Source organism: Neomonachus schauinslandi, chromosome 14 (genome assembly GCF_002201575.2).
Source record: "Neomonachus schauinslandi chromosome 14, ASM220157v2, whole genome shotgun sequence".
Classification (NCBI taxonomy): Eukaryota; Metazoa; Chordata; class Mammalia; order Carnivora; family Phocidae; genus Neomonachus; species Neomonachus schauinslandi.
In genome coordinates, this window is record NC_058416.1 from 36,592,695 (window position 1) to 36,607,385 (window position 14,691).

Consider the following 14,691-nt stretch of genomic DNA (forward strand, 5'->3'; position numbering starts at 1 on the left):
TTAAAAAAAGAAAGAAAGAAAGAAAGAAAGAACAATGTAGTTGCCCGATTTCAAGTATATGCTGCTTAGGTCAAACAACAGAAGCGGTCTTTAAAATTGTTCCCTGTGCTCCCATCCCCCACCCCCAAGCCACAGCTGTGTATTTATTTTTCTCTGTGGCTAAAAGGCGATAGTTTTATTCTGTTCATGTAGTATGAAATGCTGCGATGGCTAGAACATGGCTCCATATCTGAAATCAATTATAATACTAGAGTATGAACCAGTAAAATGAAGACCCTCGCACACGAAAATGAAACATGATGGGCAATCTAACTTCTTTCGTTATACTTGTTGCCATGACTGGGACTGACTCTATTTGACAAAGGGAGAGTGGGACAGACTGTCTGTCTGAACTGTAGACCAAGGACCATGCCACTTGTTCTCACTGGTAAAAGGACTAGATTTACTTTTGGACGGACACCACACCTACGTTTGTCTGACCATGTAATTTGAGGAATGCCACTTCTGACTGTAAATATCTGAAGCAATAGCCAGAAGTGCGTACTAGCTGAAGGAAAATATCTGAATTCTCCTTGGAGGAGCATCTCTCACCCAGCTTTGGCTGTGTCTCAGATTTGGACTTTATTATAAAGACTTGAGTGAGGGTTCTGTTTACAGTTTAACCTAAGGGCTGACTAGGTGGGATGTATTCTCCTGCTTTTATTGGAGTTAATAACTCCTATGTGAGCCTGAAGGCTCTCATATTAATTGAGGTTATTGAATTCCCCCAGGTAAAAAAAAAAAATCTGAGTGTTTTTCGCTCATGAATTTAAGACCTGTAGTTTTCAGGGAAATGCTTGGAATATTAGCATATTTGGTGCATATATATTAAGACTGATGAGAAAGTTTATAAATTCTTTAGAACAGAATTGGTATGCCAGCAATATTTTAGATAAACCATTCTCTCTAATGAGGACACTTTTCCTAGACAAGATAGTGCATCTTAGAGGTATCCTTGAAGTTCATGGGCATAGTGAAGTTCTTATTGAATTGATATGAGGAAACAACACAGCACTTCAGCAGAATCTTAGCAGAGGTGTATGCTCCCTGCAAAATCCAGAAGTCCACATTAGAGTTTTAAACAGAAGCTTGAAAAATAAAAAATAAAATAAATAAAAAATAAAAAATAAACAGAAGCTTGAAGGCAGCCATACTGCTACCCAACTACTCCTTTATATTCAGTTGTCCAAAAGTCAAGTATTTGATCAACCCAAAGGCCTAAGTTTGAGTACATATTTAAAATTCAGAAACAGGGACACTGGGTGGCTAAGTTGGTTAAGCGTCTGCCTACTACGGCTTGGGTCCTGGGATCAAGTCCGGCATCGGGCTCCCTGCTCAGCGGGGAGCCTGCTTCTCCCTCTCCCTCTGCCTGCTGCTCCCCCTGCTTGTGCTCGCTCGCTCTCTCTGACAAATAAATTTAAAAAACTAAATCAATAAAATTCAGAAACATTGCTTGTATTGACTTGGGAATGCAACATAAAACTGATTTTAAAAAGATAAAAACTGGGGCACCTGGGTGGCTCAGTTGGTTAAGCGACTGCCTTCGGCTCAGGTCATGATCCTGGAGTCCCTGGATTGAGTCCCGCATCGGGCTCCCTGCTCGGCGGGGAGTCTGCTTCTCCCTCTGACCCTCCCCCCTCTCATGTGCTCTCTCTCATTCTCTCTGTCTCAAATAAATAAATAAAATCTTTAAAAAAAAAAAAAGATAAAAACTGTCACTAGGAAATAAATAAATTAGGCCTGCTTTTGGCCACAAAATTTAAAAAATTAAAAGATAATTTTAGACCTAACCTAAAAAACTTCTATTTATCTCTTCTTATTGGTCACATATAATTATATTTAAATACCAGATATCCTGCTTGGTGTTTTCCTGAGGGTATATGAAAAAAGTAGCTTATATTATAGTTAGCTAATACAGGGAGAATTTAGATCTATATCCTGTAAATGTAATTCCAAGATACTGAAACAAAAGCCCAAACATAGATACTTAACACCACTGTCTAATCTTTTATATGAGTTTTGTGAGATCTTTTCCTAAGTTCAAAATGAAACGATGAAATAACTGATCTGAAACTAGTATGATTTAATGATAGGTCTGAAGATTTTATATTTCTAAAAGTTAAGGATTTAAAGGCATTCTTTAAATATTGTAAATTATGTGTACATTTGATGCATGTGGGTGTGTGTAATTGCTTACTAAAGTTAGTAAAATATTCTCTAAAAAGCTAATTGGTCTGAAAAGATAAATTTAAAATATTTCATATCAAAACAAAAGGGCCTAACAAGATTTAATTGAATATAATAAAAACTGTATACTTTAAACACTTGTACTACTGCATTCTCTTTTGTCTATTAACTTCAATGACAATTGATAATTGTACCTAAGATTTAAAACTAACATTTTGGGATGCCCAATTTATAAAAGAATATGTTAATTCCAAAAGTGTTGCTACAGTTTCTGTCTTTGAGAAAAGTAAAAGGTGATTTGGAATTATTCCAGAGAAACTTGGGTATAAAAATCTTGTACTTACCACTATGGGTTGAGTCACCTCAGGAAGACACAACTGAGGCTGGAAGGACCCCTTGTGCATAACTTTGGAGATTGAACTGCTTGGGTTTTCTGCATTTCACAAAGTTGAGTTCATAGAACAGGCTTCCCTTAATCTCCAGTACTTACAGGCCACCTCAAGGAATCAATTGCCAAAGTCTGTCACTTGTTAGAACACCAAACCGCCTTGAATTGAATATGAACTTAATCAATTAGACTGAAGATATATTAAGACAAGTGTTGATATCATTAAAGAAAAAAATTATTCTAACACTTGTCAAAAGGGTAAGAAAGACTTTTTATTCAGGACTTTTGTGATATGTATCAAAACTATCCCAATAGGGGAGAGAGATGGGGCTCAACTCTGAAGATGTCAAAGACAGTTTGGGATTTATAGCCAAGGAACAGAGTGAGGGGGTCAATGGGGTGGGAAATTACTAAGAGGAGACATCAAAGGTGAGGGGATTCTTGCTGAAGGCAGGCCAGGGTGATCAGATGTCAAGGGTGGGGGAATTCTCCCTAAACTGACCTAGCAAGATTCTTGCTAAATCTAGGCTAGGCAGGTGGAAGACAGAGCCCAAGGAGGACACCTAGTCAAAACTGGGGTTCAGAAAAGCCTGTGTAAAGTTTGGTCAAGAGGAGAGTCTTTGTCAATATAATAGCAACAGTTTTTTTACAAATGAGTTCAAAGGACAGCCACCCTAGGGTAATGCTAGATCTTATTCTTCTGGTGGTTTTTTTTATTAGTGTTGATATTCATATTTTATAGATTTTTTGGGATCAATTATGATAATAGGACAAATTGCTTGAGCACTTTCAGTATGCCATCTACTCTTCTGGGTATTTTTCCTGTACCATCTCGAGTCCTCACGGCATCCTTATCAGGTAAGTACTATTATTATTGTCACTTTACATAGAAAGAAACAGACTCTCAGGAATTAAGAAAGCCAAAGATTATACAGTTAATTAAATGTCATAGTCTACCGCAAAGACTACAGTCTTAACCAGTAGGCTGTACTGCCTCCCAAACAGGTCATTTTTGGTCAGAATTAAGAATTATAATTAAAGGAATAGTAGTATGGTTTATCACATTATAAAGAATACTTTCATTGGGTTGAAGGGTTAGAACATTCAAGTGGACATTTGGTAATGTGAGAAGTAAATTTTAAATATGAGAACTCAGGATTTTTAAGAATTCATCTTTTCCAGATCTTACTCTGGAGAAGTCTGGTAGCAGTACCATTCCTATCCGTCAGTAAAAATATCCCCAACATCCTGTCTCTGGCATCACTACTTTCTGCTTGAAACTAGCAGGGTTTCTTGGAGAGTGGAAGCTTCCATGTCTTAGGCCTGAGAGAATGAAGATGGTCCTGGAACTTTCTTTGCAAGAATGCAAGAAGGATGCTTTCAAAGTTCTCATGGGGTCGCAAGAATAAAGCCAACTTAAAAGGGGATCTCACTGGCCAAGATATAACAATTTAATCATCCAAATAGAAAATAAAAATTGTTTGGGGTGCCCAGGTGGCTCTGTTGGTTAAGCAGCCAACTCTTGATTTAGGCTCAGGTCATGATCTCAGGGTCCTGGGACTGAGTCCCATGCCGGGCTCTGCACTCAGTGGGGAGTCTGCTTGATGATTCTCTCTCTCCCTCTGCCTCTGTCCCTGTCTCTGCTCACATTCTCTCTCTCTCTCAAATAAATCTTAAAAAAAAAAAGAAAAATTGTACTAATTAAAGCAAGTAGTCTCTGGAAAAATTGTCTCCATAATGTCTTTTAAAAGAAAAATTGGTATTTTCTTTTTTGTAAAGATTTTATTTATTTGACAGAGACACAGCGAGAGAGGGAACACAAGCAGGGGCAGTGGGAGAGGGAGAAGCAGGCTTCTTGCCGAGCAGGGAGCCCAATGTGGGGCTCGATCCCAGGACCCTGGGACCATGACCTGAGCCGAAGGCAGATGCTTAACCATCTGAGCCACCCAGGTGCCCCAAAATTGGTATTTTCTTTCCAAATAACTAATATTATTATACAAATTTATTTTTATTCATAAAAATTCCTGTTTATATTTAATTGTAAGTTTAGTCCCAGGATAGATAGAAGCATATTGAACACTTTCTACCTGAATTATACCTGGGGTTGCAGCACCCCCAGAGTTCGGACTGACAAGTCTCTTCAGGCCTCTGTGTGAGAAGAGCTGTGTGCAGGCAGGAAGGGCACCTTACAAGTCTACCAGAGGCATCCGACCCAGGCTTGTGGTCAGAGCTTTGAGCATTTCTCTGTGGGTGTTACACTTCGATAAATGGTTTACTGAACGAAGAAAAAGTGGGGAAGGGAAGGATGCAGGAGAGGAAGAAGCTGAAGATGAAGGAAAAGGCAGGACTATTGCACTGACCTGAGTCAGAGCAGGGGTGGCATCCAGGCTAGATGGGCAGACTGGCCCATTGGGTAGGAGGAAGGCTGGCTCCTCTAGCGAGAGAAGCAAGAGAGAGAACTCAGCTTTGAAGCAGAGTGATGTCTCAAATGTGCAATTGCATTTTGAGCCCAGTTAATTCACTGGCACTGTCCCTCTCAGGGGTGAGCCACCTAGGAATATTACTCAAGAGTTCTAAAATCTGAGTAGTGGTCACTATTAAAAGTCACCATTGTGCTTTCTGCAAATAAGTCCAAGGGGCTGTGCTGAGGGAGAGAACAGTGGCCTACAGATTGTCATCAACTATGTGACACCAAAGTTCTTTGTGACACGAATGAGGCAATCATTAGATCTATGCTCTCTTGCCCCTTTCCCACCCATTCCTGATTAGGTTTTCTTCCTCAGCGTTCTGTCCACCCCGTCCCTCTCTGGATGGTGAGGGCCTCTTTTTCATCCTCATAATGGCTGCCTTTAGCGTAGGGTCGCTGCAGCCCCCAGGGTCAGTGGTGCTCTGGTCATGTGTCCCAGGCTCCATATCCCCTGACTGGACAAAGAGCCCAGAGCTAAGTGGAGCTGTTTTCAGGAAGCACCCCAGTAAATACATCAGTGTATGAACAAGCCCTATGGCGATGGGATGGACGTCCAGGAGTTAGAGCTGTACAAATGCACGTTTGCTGCTTCTCTTTACGAGACTATCATTTGCATTTAATCCTGAGTATCTACACTGTAATGTTTAGGAAATGTTTCATTTTCATTTTTTTAAGAACAGCTTTACTGAGATAAAATTCACATACCACAAAATTCACCCTTTTAAAGTGTAGACTTTAGTGGTTTTTAGTATTCAGAGTTGTGTGGCCATTGCTAATTCCAGAACATTTTCATCACCCTAAAGAACTTCATACTCATTAGCAGTTATTCCCTGTCCCCCCCCCCCTCAGCCTCAGGCAGCCACTAATCTATTTCTATGTATTTTCCTATTCTGAGCATTCCTTATAAATTGAATCATACATTATGTGGCCTTTGTGTCTACTTTCTTTCAATTAACATATTTTCAAGGTACATCCGTGTTCTAGCATGTATCACTAATTCACTTTTATGGCTGAATGATATTCCACTATATGGATATATCATATTTAGGTATCCATTCAGTAGTTAGGTTGACATTTGGGTTGTTTCCACTTTTTGGCTATTACAAATAATGTTGCTATGAATATTCATAAACAAGATTTTGTTTTCAGTACTGTTGGGTATATAACTAGGAGTGATATTGTGGGTCATATGGTAATGCTATGCTCAACTTCTTGAGGAACTATCAAATTCTTACAACATGGTTGCACAAATTTTACAATCCCAGAAGCAGTGTGTCAGAGTTCCAGTTTCACCACATTCTCATCAACACTTGTTCCTGTCTGTGATTTTAGCCATCCTAGTGGGTATGAAGTGGTCGCTCATTGTTTTGATTTGCACTTCCCTAATGACTAATATTAGATGTAAGATGTTGAGCATCTTTTACATGCTTATTGGCCATTTGTTTCTTTGGGGAATTGTCTGCTCAGAATCTTTGTCTGTGCTTTGTCTTTTTATTATTGATTTTTAAGTTTTTCCTACTCCTGGATATAGGCCTCTTAAGAGATACATGATTTGCAAACATTTTCTCCCACTCAGTGGGTTATCTCTTCATTTTCTTGGTGCTGTCCTCATTTGAAACACAGAAGTTTTTAATTTTGAAGTCCAATTTATCTATTTTTTCTTTTGTTGTGATTTTGGTGTCAAAGGTAAGAAACCATTGCTTAATCCAAGGTTATGAAGACTTAGTTCTAGGTCTTCTTCTGGGTTTTATGCCCACAGTATTATTTTAGTATTCTCTTTAAAGATGCCCAAAAACCCTTTTGCCAAACAGAAAAGAAAGTCAAGAATCCATGGTATTTTTCATTTGCCACTGAGGTAATGTGAATAACTTCCCACCCAGAAGTTCTTGCTTTTACTACTTTTTATCCTTTTCCCAGTCAGGTGGCTGAAAGGACCTTAGTTCTAAATCTGGTATGTAACAAGTGGGCTAAGGAATTCAAATGTAAATGTGGTGGTTTAGGGATATTTGCAGAGCTTGTGCTCTGTGCTGGGCCACAGCAAATGAGATCATGTAGGCCTGCAAAGAGCTCACAGGCAGTTGGGGACAAAATCAGAAGCAGGAAACTACAGGGTCACCAGCACTTTGATAAAGTGGCCCTTCATAATGCAGTAGGGTTGGAGTGGAGGGCAGTCTGCAAAACCATGCAGAGGCCCAAAACTGGCAAGAAAATGGTATGTCCTAAGAGCTATAAAGAGCTCACTATGGGTGATAAGGGAGAGTGGTAAGCAAACAGAAGAGCAAGGAGAAAAACAGATATTCCAGTGAGAAGTTAGCCAGAAAGGTAAGGTACCATGACCAAAGTATTGTGCTAGATGCCCTGTACACACTGGGAAGGCCCAGCTCCCTCACCTATGGCTCACAGGCTAAAGAAGTTCAGAATGATGACTCTTGCCATCCCTCTCTAATGCTGGCACTGTTAGTATTATTTCACTTCATAGAACTACAAGACCAACTCGTTAATAACCTTGGCCTTTCAGTTTGCCAAGCCCTAATGGGAGAAGTTTAAGTTTTAAATTTTTAAACAGCAGAGAGAGTTTGGAAACAGTTTATAAAGTATCTAAATTATTTAAGGAATTTTTAAAAGACAGGTTGAATACAACCCTAGCCTATCATTTTAGTGTATCTATGTTCCAGAGATTTAACATAGCTAAACTGTTCCTATGTTGTATTCTGCTCTAAATTTTAGACCTAGAAATAAGTCTTCACCAGAGCAAATAAAATGCCACTTGTGATAAAATATTACTAGGAACAACAGAAAGTTGTGAAAATGAAATCTGGGGTATCAGGATGATTTACAATTAAGAATGCTCCATATATTTACTTTTGCCTGCAAAACAGGAGTAATGTTCAGCTTTTATTTTTTAATGCTCAGCTTTTACTAATACAGTTAGGCAGATGATTGTGGAAAAACAACGCATACGTGATCCTTTTTCTGAATTAGCAATAAAGCAGAAGACGCCTAGAAAGGAGTGAGCAGGCGCTCTCATTAAGGTTTCAATTTCCTTATGAAAGAAAATGACATAATGCAAACTACTAATTAAGGGAAGATAAAACAATATGACCACTCAATGTCCATAATAGCTTTGCTACTTACAAGGACCTCTCCTATATTTTTGATCCTCACAACCACCTGTGAGGTAGGCAGGTTTCAGTTATTCATTTTCAGGAGGTATTCTCTCCATAAACACTGAAAAATGCCCAGAAAAGTTTGTTCGTGGACCCCAGGTTCCATGTACTTAAAGAATAAATAAATGGTTTTTGGGGTTTTTTTTTTAAGATTTTATTTATTTATTTGAGAGCGAGCAAGCAAAAGAGAGAGAGAGAGAGCACAAGCGCGGGGAGAGGTAGAAGCAGACTCCCCGCTGAGCAGGGAGCCCAACGTGGGGCTCCATCCTAGAACCCTGGGATCATGACCGGAGCCAAAGGCAGATGCTTATCTGACTGAGCCAACCCGGTGCCCCAGAATAAATAAAAGTTTTAAGAAAGATGTTTTTCTGACTAACTTTAGTTTCAGAAACTGCATTAAACATTTATTTTCACAGCCCATCCTTTACAAAGATAGTAAGAAATTTCTGAAGTCCACCTTTGAATTCTTTTGGGATTCACTCTGACTAAGCAACATTTTTAGTTGAGAGAAGTGTTTCTTTGTTTTGCTCACATTCTTTGAGGAGCAAGTGGGTGCTGACTGTCCAGATGTAGGTGTCCTGAAAACAAACATAAAACCACACTTAGGTATACTGGTAAGTTTAAAAAATGCTTTTCCTGCTTAGCCTAAATAATTGCTACTAGAATCCTTTTCTACTCTTGTGTATTTTGGCCATAAATGAGTAGTGGCTGAACCCAGCATTCATTCCCATTTTGTTAAAAATCTCCTTACTACATAGGCTTTAGGCAACATTCAGGAGGTCACTGGGTGGTTCTGGAAGTTTCTATCACACCTGAAGAAGGTTAAAGGTAAAGTGTCATCAGGCCTGAGTTCCCTTTAAGTCTGACATCAAGATTCATGACAATTCTAAGGACTTTAAAAACCTATTTCTTCATGGCTCAAAACCACTTCCTCTCTCAAAAATGAAGAACTTCAACCTACGCATGCAGGTGCCACTCCACTGTATCTCCCCACCCAGAACTGAACTCCACAGGGCAGACTTTATACTACTAATTGTATATTCCGCTGCTTCTTAACAGTGCCAGGCACAGAAAAGGCCTTCTAAAAAATATTCGCTGGATAAATGATTCCCAGGCTGCTATGTGTGTATTTCTGTTTCCTTCTATTTCATGCCCTCCAATTGTGTTCCACATCCACGAAACTTTATTAGGTTTTGTCAAGTCTGATCCCTCTTCTACTCCCCATCTGTACAATAAATATGAAATATCTCTCATTCCTGCATATATCTAAGCAGCAGTCTGGACTAAATGCAAGTGAATTATTTTAAATATGCCAAATTCTCTTTTATCTACATTTAATCCAATAAAGTAGAAACTTCTATGAATTCCTATCATGCCAAATATCAAAGTAATTAAATCAAAATATAGAGAAAACTAGACTTGAAATTTTAGTTCTTATCCAATTTTATAAATGTCAACCCAATATAAAAAACTCAATGCAGTAAACAGATAATTCAGTCCTTGCTGAATTTTGCTGTTTATGTTCAAGAAACTACCAGACTCAGTTTCTCTTTTGGTATAAAATGTTCAAAAATTCATTTCCCAGTTTCTATGAAACTAAATTTACTATCACATTGAATGAAGTACTGTGAACTACAGTACAGTGCTCAGTCATATAGTTACCTAGTAGCAACTGACAAATCCCTATTCAGTGAGATTTCCACAGGAATTTCTGACAGAGGAAATACCAAGAACAAAGGTTTAGAGCAGGAAAGTAAACTGAGTTTGCTTCAGTTCAGTTTTGCTAACACATAGGATGAGTTAAGGCAAAGTAAGAAGGCAGACGCACTGGTGCCAGGTAGGAAGGGCTGGGAAGCCATGCGGGAACATTTGATCTACATGCTGTAGCGTGAGATGGTAAAGGCTTCTAATCAGAGCTGTGCTTTAGGGAAACTGTCAGACTAGAAGAGTTTGAAACTAGAAGCAGAAAAGTACTGTAGTAGTCCCAGCAAAAGCTGAATACAGACTGAACACAGCAGGAGGAAAAAAGGAGAACAGATGAAAACCCCATGGAGGAAGGACAGAGAGACACTAGCGACTGACTGGACAAGGACCAAGGGAGTAGTTGTCTACTCTACCACCATTTCAGGTCAGACTGTCTACAAGGGCATGTTCACTGACGGAAGAAGGAACTTAGGAGGATGAACAGGTTTGAGTAGTCAGCTGTGGGGACATGTTGGGGGGATAAAGTGGATATATTTAGCAGCAGCTGGGAACAGGCAAAGGGAGAGGTTGGAAGTAGAGGAAAAGAGCTGGAAGTTAGAAGCAGAGGTGAGAACGAAAGACATACGAGCATATGACATTAAAGAAAAGGGTATGGAGGGGGGGAAAATGGGCACAAGGCCTGAACTGCGTGGCAAATTTAGGGAGTATATATTAAACAGAGGAAAGCAGAAGAAATAAGAGTTCACACCAGCAATGCAAATAGCTTAACGAATTAAGATACCTGAATATCAAGGCTGGGCTCTTGCCTTTGGAACCACACTTCTGATTTAAGTTTGCAGAACTCGGAGTCTTTCTCTCTGGTGTCTTCAGGCTGAGCTTACTCGTAGGAGTGGTAGGACTGCTCTTCAGTGCTGAGAGAAAGCTTCTACTTTTACCATGATGTTTAACTGTTCTGTTGCATGTTTTACAAGTAGTCAACTACCGTAAAAAGAAGAAATATTGGGCCTGATTTCTCTTATAATTTAATCCAATAAATTACATGTTCATTAAATTCTTGTATGTAAGGGACTACACTAGGTACGAGCGGGTAAGACAGGCTGCCCTCAGGGAGTCTGTAATCTAGCAGCAGCAATCAGACAAGATACAAATATAAAATGAGAAAATCTACAATTAAAAGTTACTGGCTAAACATTTGTATTTAATTTAAAACACATTTTATTTTTATTTATTTTAAAGATTTTATTTTTAAGTAATCTGTACACCCAATGTGGGGCTTGAACTCATGACCCCAAGATCAAGTCACATGCTCCACCAACTGAGCCAGCCAGGTGCCCCTAAAACACCTTTTTAAAAATAACAAAGTCTCTACTTTTTCAGTGTAAAACCATGTTTGGGGAGAATAAAGGAACTGTGACTGATACCGTTTAACATGTGGAAGAGTGTTCTTTATAACAGCAGTTGACATTTAACTTTTGTCTCAGAACTCCAAGCTGTTTTCCAATAAAACATGGCAAATTATCCCTGAAAATCTAAGTGACCCCTTCAAAACCTTAATGATTCTATATTCTATAAATATAGGTCTAAATCAATTTATAAAACCATCAAATGAATTCTCACACCTCTTTACTTCATTAATTCCAGAGGCTGACCTATCATGGTCAGAATTTCATAATGTATATAATTGTCAAATCACTGTGTGTAAACTTGAAAATAACATATCAACTATACATCATCAAAAATTTTTTTAAAAATAAGTTTTACTTTTGATGAAACATCAATCACTAAAAAAAAATTTATGTATATATATTGACAATCTATGTATACTAGCACAAACCTCTGAGTTGTATGTAGCCTGATCCTTAATCAACCTCATTTTAAGTAAAAGAAAATTCTTGTTTATTTACATACTGGAATTGAAATCTTACCAATACACTTTTGGAGTCTTTGTATTTTTTCACAATTTTTGCTTCTTTAAAACTGAGTGTATAATTTCTTGCCTCTCGGTTAAGAAGTTTTTGTATTTTGGGTGTCAGTTTGGACTTGGGTTTGAGGCGCACTCGAGAGTTATCCAAAACCAGCAACTGGAAACAGTATGGACATGTTCCTTCAAAAGTTATGTTATCATCTGAAATAATACAAATGAAACTCATGATTCAGCAAATCACAAAATTTTGTTACCTCAAACAGCCAATATTCTGTGATAAAGTATACTATTTAATATGAACAGATATATATTCTCTTTAAGCAAACTCAAAATATGAGAACTTGCAAAAAAGACAAATTGGCATTAATTTATTTTGCAAAATACTGTAATTCTATCCATTCACTCCTTTAGCAGCAGACAGGTTAAGTCCCCACTCTTTGCTACCTTACTCATTACTTGTTACTAAGTTAAAAAAGCTGTCTCACCAATTTTACAAACATATTTATCACGAATCAATAAATTACACTGTCATTTTCACAATTTTGTGATTTGTGGGCCAGGCTTCTGCAGGTAGCTCTCAGTACAAGGTAACAGGAGAACAGACTTGCCCCAGATTGTCTATGCAATCAAGACAGCCATCTACCATGTTAAGGCCGAGGAGTCATAAATAAGGAGTAAAAGAGCTGCTATCTTTAAATAACTCACATTCTAGGGGAGCCCTAAGCAGACAAAAATAAGACTGGTGACAAATGTAACAGAATATGATTAAAATGCCCTGGAAACTATTAAACTCTGTATGGACCCGCCAGAAACACTCCTAAGAAGTGGCTTGACAAAGGTCAAATACTCCAAACATCTGTACTTGGAGATGGCATCCATTACTGGTAAAGGGCTTTCAGGTGGAAGTACAGTGAAAAAGAAAGCACAGCTATTAGGGAAAGGTGAGGGTGTGGGGGTGATGCAGCTGGAAAGGAAGGTAGGCACACCATGGATTTATTCAACAATTATTTGTTAGTGAGCACTCTGCTAAGTATACAACAACTAAAGACCATGCTTGTAACTCACTTCTGCCAAATGTTAAATTCATTCATATTTATTGAGTGACTGTCAAGTGCCAGGCACAGTTCTGGGTACAATAGACAGAACAGTGAATAAAGGACAATTCATGCAGAGAGAAAGTAAATATAGCAACACCAAATGTGTAGCGCGGGGAAGAAAAAAAGACAGGGATAAAGAGTAGCAATGGAGCTGCCCTGGTCTTAGTTAAGGTAGCCAGTGAAGGCTTTGTGGCGTGGCATCTGTAGAGAGCAGAAGGAAACAAGGAAGGAATCCACACAGATATGTGAGGTAAGAGTTCCAGGCAGAGGAAGGGCACCTTCGAGGCTGTGAAAGAGCAAGGAGGCCTAACAGTGGTTGGAGTTGAGTAAGCAGGTCGGAGAGGTAATGTGGGCTTTTGATGTAGGGCCTCGTAGTCCTTTTCAAAGATTTTCACTTAAAAAAAAAAAAAAAGATTTTCACTTTTACTCTGACATGGGAAGTCATTTGAGAGTTTGTGGCAGAGAAGGAACATGATCAAGCTTAGGTTTCTCCTGCGCTCACATGGCTGCTCAATTGAGAATGGATGTAGAAATGCATGAGCGCTGCTGGCAATAACCCAGCTGTTGACTCGGTCCAGGATGCTAAGATGAACTGGTGAGAAGCAGCTTAGGTTCAAATATGCCAAAAGGCATATTTGCTGGCCAGTGGCTTGGGGAGGGAGGCTATTAGGGAGTCACGAATGGCCCCAGGGTTTGGGGGGCTGAGTTCACTCTAAGGATGGAATTACCATTTACTGAATTGGGAAGAACTGGAGGAGGACTGTGTTGGGGGGTAAAGCTCGAGTTTTGGCCTGACAGACATTCAAAAGAAGGTGTCAAGAAGACATCTGGCTATGAGCCTAGAATGGGGCGAAGTCCTGGTTGGGGGTATAAATTTGGAAGCCATGAGACTGGATGAGAAGCCGTCACCAAGGAAGTGAGTGTAACTAGAAAAGACGTCCAGGGAATTTGGAGTTTTCACGAAACAGAAGCCACTGGGGGGTTTTATGAGAGCAGTGGGTCCGTGAGATTTCTCTTTTGCGTCATCCTGAGCGCTGCGCGGAATGCAGGGGAGCGGGGCGACGAGAGCCTGACCCACAAGCGTCGGACGTTCTCCCTACCGTGTGACGAACTGTAGGCCCAGCTGGAAAGGAGAAGGAGACCGGTGAGGGAGGAGGGAAGACCCCCGCCGCCGCCGCCCGCCTCCCCTCTCCCGCCCCTCTCTTACAGGAGATAGCGGGCCTGGCCCGGGCAGCTCTCGTGTAGTTGCCGCGCCGCAGCCTCAAGGTAGTGCTTCTGCCTCATCGTTACCGCCACCCCCACGCCGGTAAGACGAGCGACAAGAGGAGTCTCCGGAAGCCGGATTCGCAGGCTGCCGGACTTGGACCTCGGAATCCAAGCTCCTTCCGGAAACCGGCGCCCGCCGCTGAGGAGTTCCGGTTTCCCTCGCCTCCGGCCCCGCGCGCAGGCCGACCCTCTCCCCGCCTCCGGCCCTGCCCCCTAGGCTCCGCCCCGTCCCCGCGGGCCCGAGCGGACGCGCCGCAGACCTGCGCCTGCGCGGAGCAGTGTGACCAAGCTGGGGTGGCGACTTCCGCTCGGGGCAGTTCGGCCAGCCTCTCTTTCTCGCTCCTGATAGCGTCTTCTGTGGTACCCCTGTTGTCATTTCCTCAGCCCACGTCGCCTTCTAGATTCTCCATCCGGGGTGTTGGTTGGGGCCGGTCAGGCGGTGTGCGGCCCGC

General features: G+C 40.5%; 1 protein-coding gene across 2 annotated transcripts; it reads right to left on the reverse strand.

Annotated features, from left to right (window-relative positions):
* Positions 1-8,513: 8,513 nt before the first annotated feature.
* On the reverse strand, positions 8,514-14,437 carry C14H18orf21 (chromosome 14 C18orf21 homolog). 2 transcript variants are annotated; one of them, XM_021686308.1, is made up of 5 exons: positions 14,181-14,437; positions 14,074-14,096; positions 11,878-12,077; positions 10,734-10,930; positions 8,514-8,826 (listed from the first exon to the last, which is right to left on the reverse strand). In XM_021686308.1, exons 1-5 carry the CDS (start codon positions 14,255-14,257, stop codon positions 8,673-8,675), a joined length of 651 nt encoding a protein of 216 aa, XP_021541983.1. In that variant the 5' UTR covers positions 14,258-14,437; the 3' UTR covers positions 8,514-8,672. The 2 variants fall into 2 exon arrangements, with proteins under 2 accessions (XP_021541983.1, XP_021541984.1); XM_021686309.1 differs by lacking the exon at positions 10,734-10,930 and having other exon boundaries at positions 8,568-8,826.
* Positions 14,438-14,691: the final 254 nt, after the last annotated feature.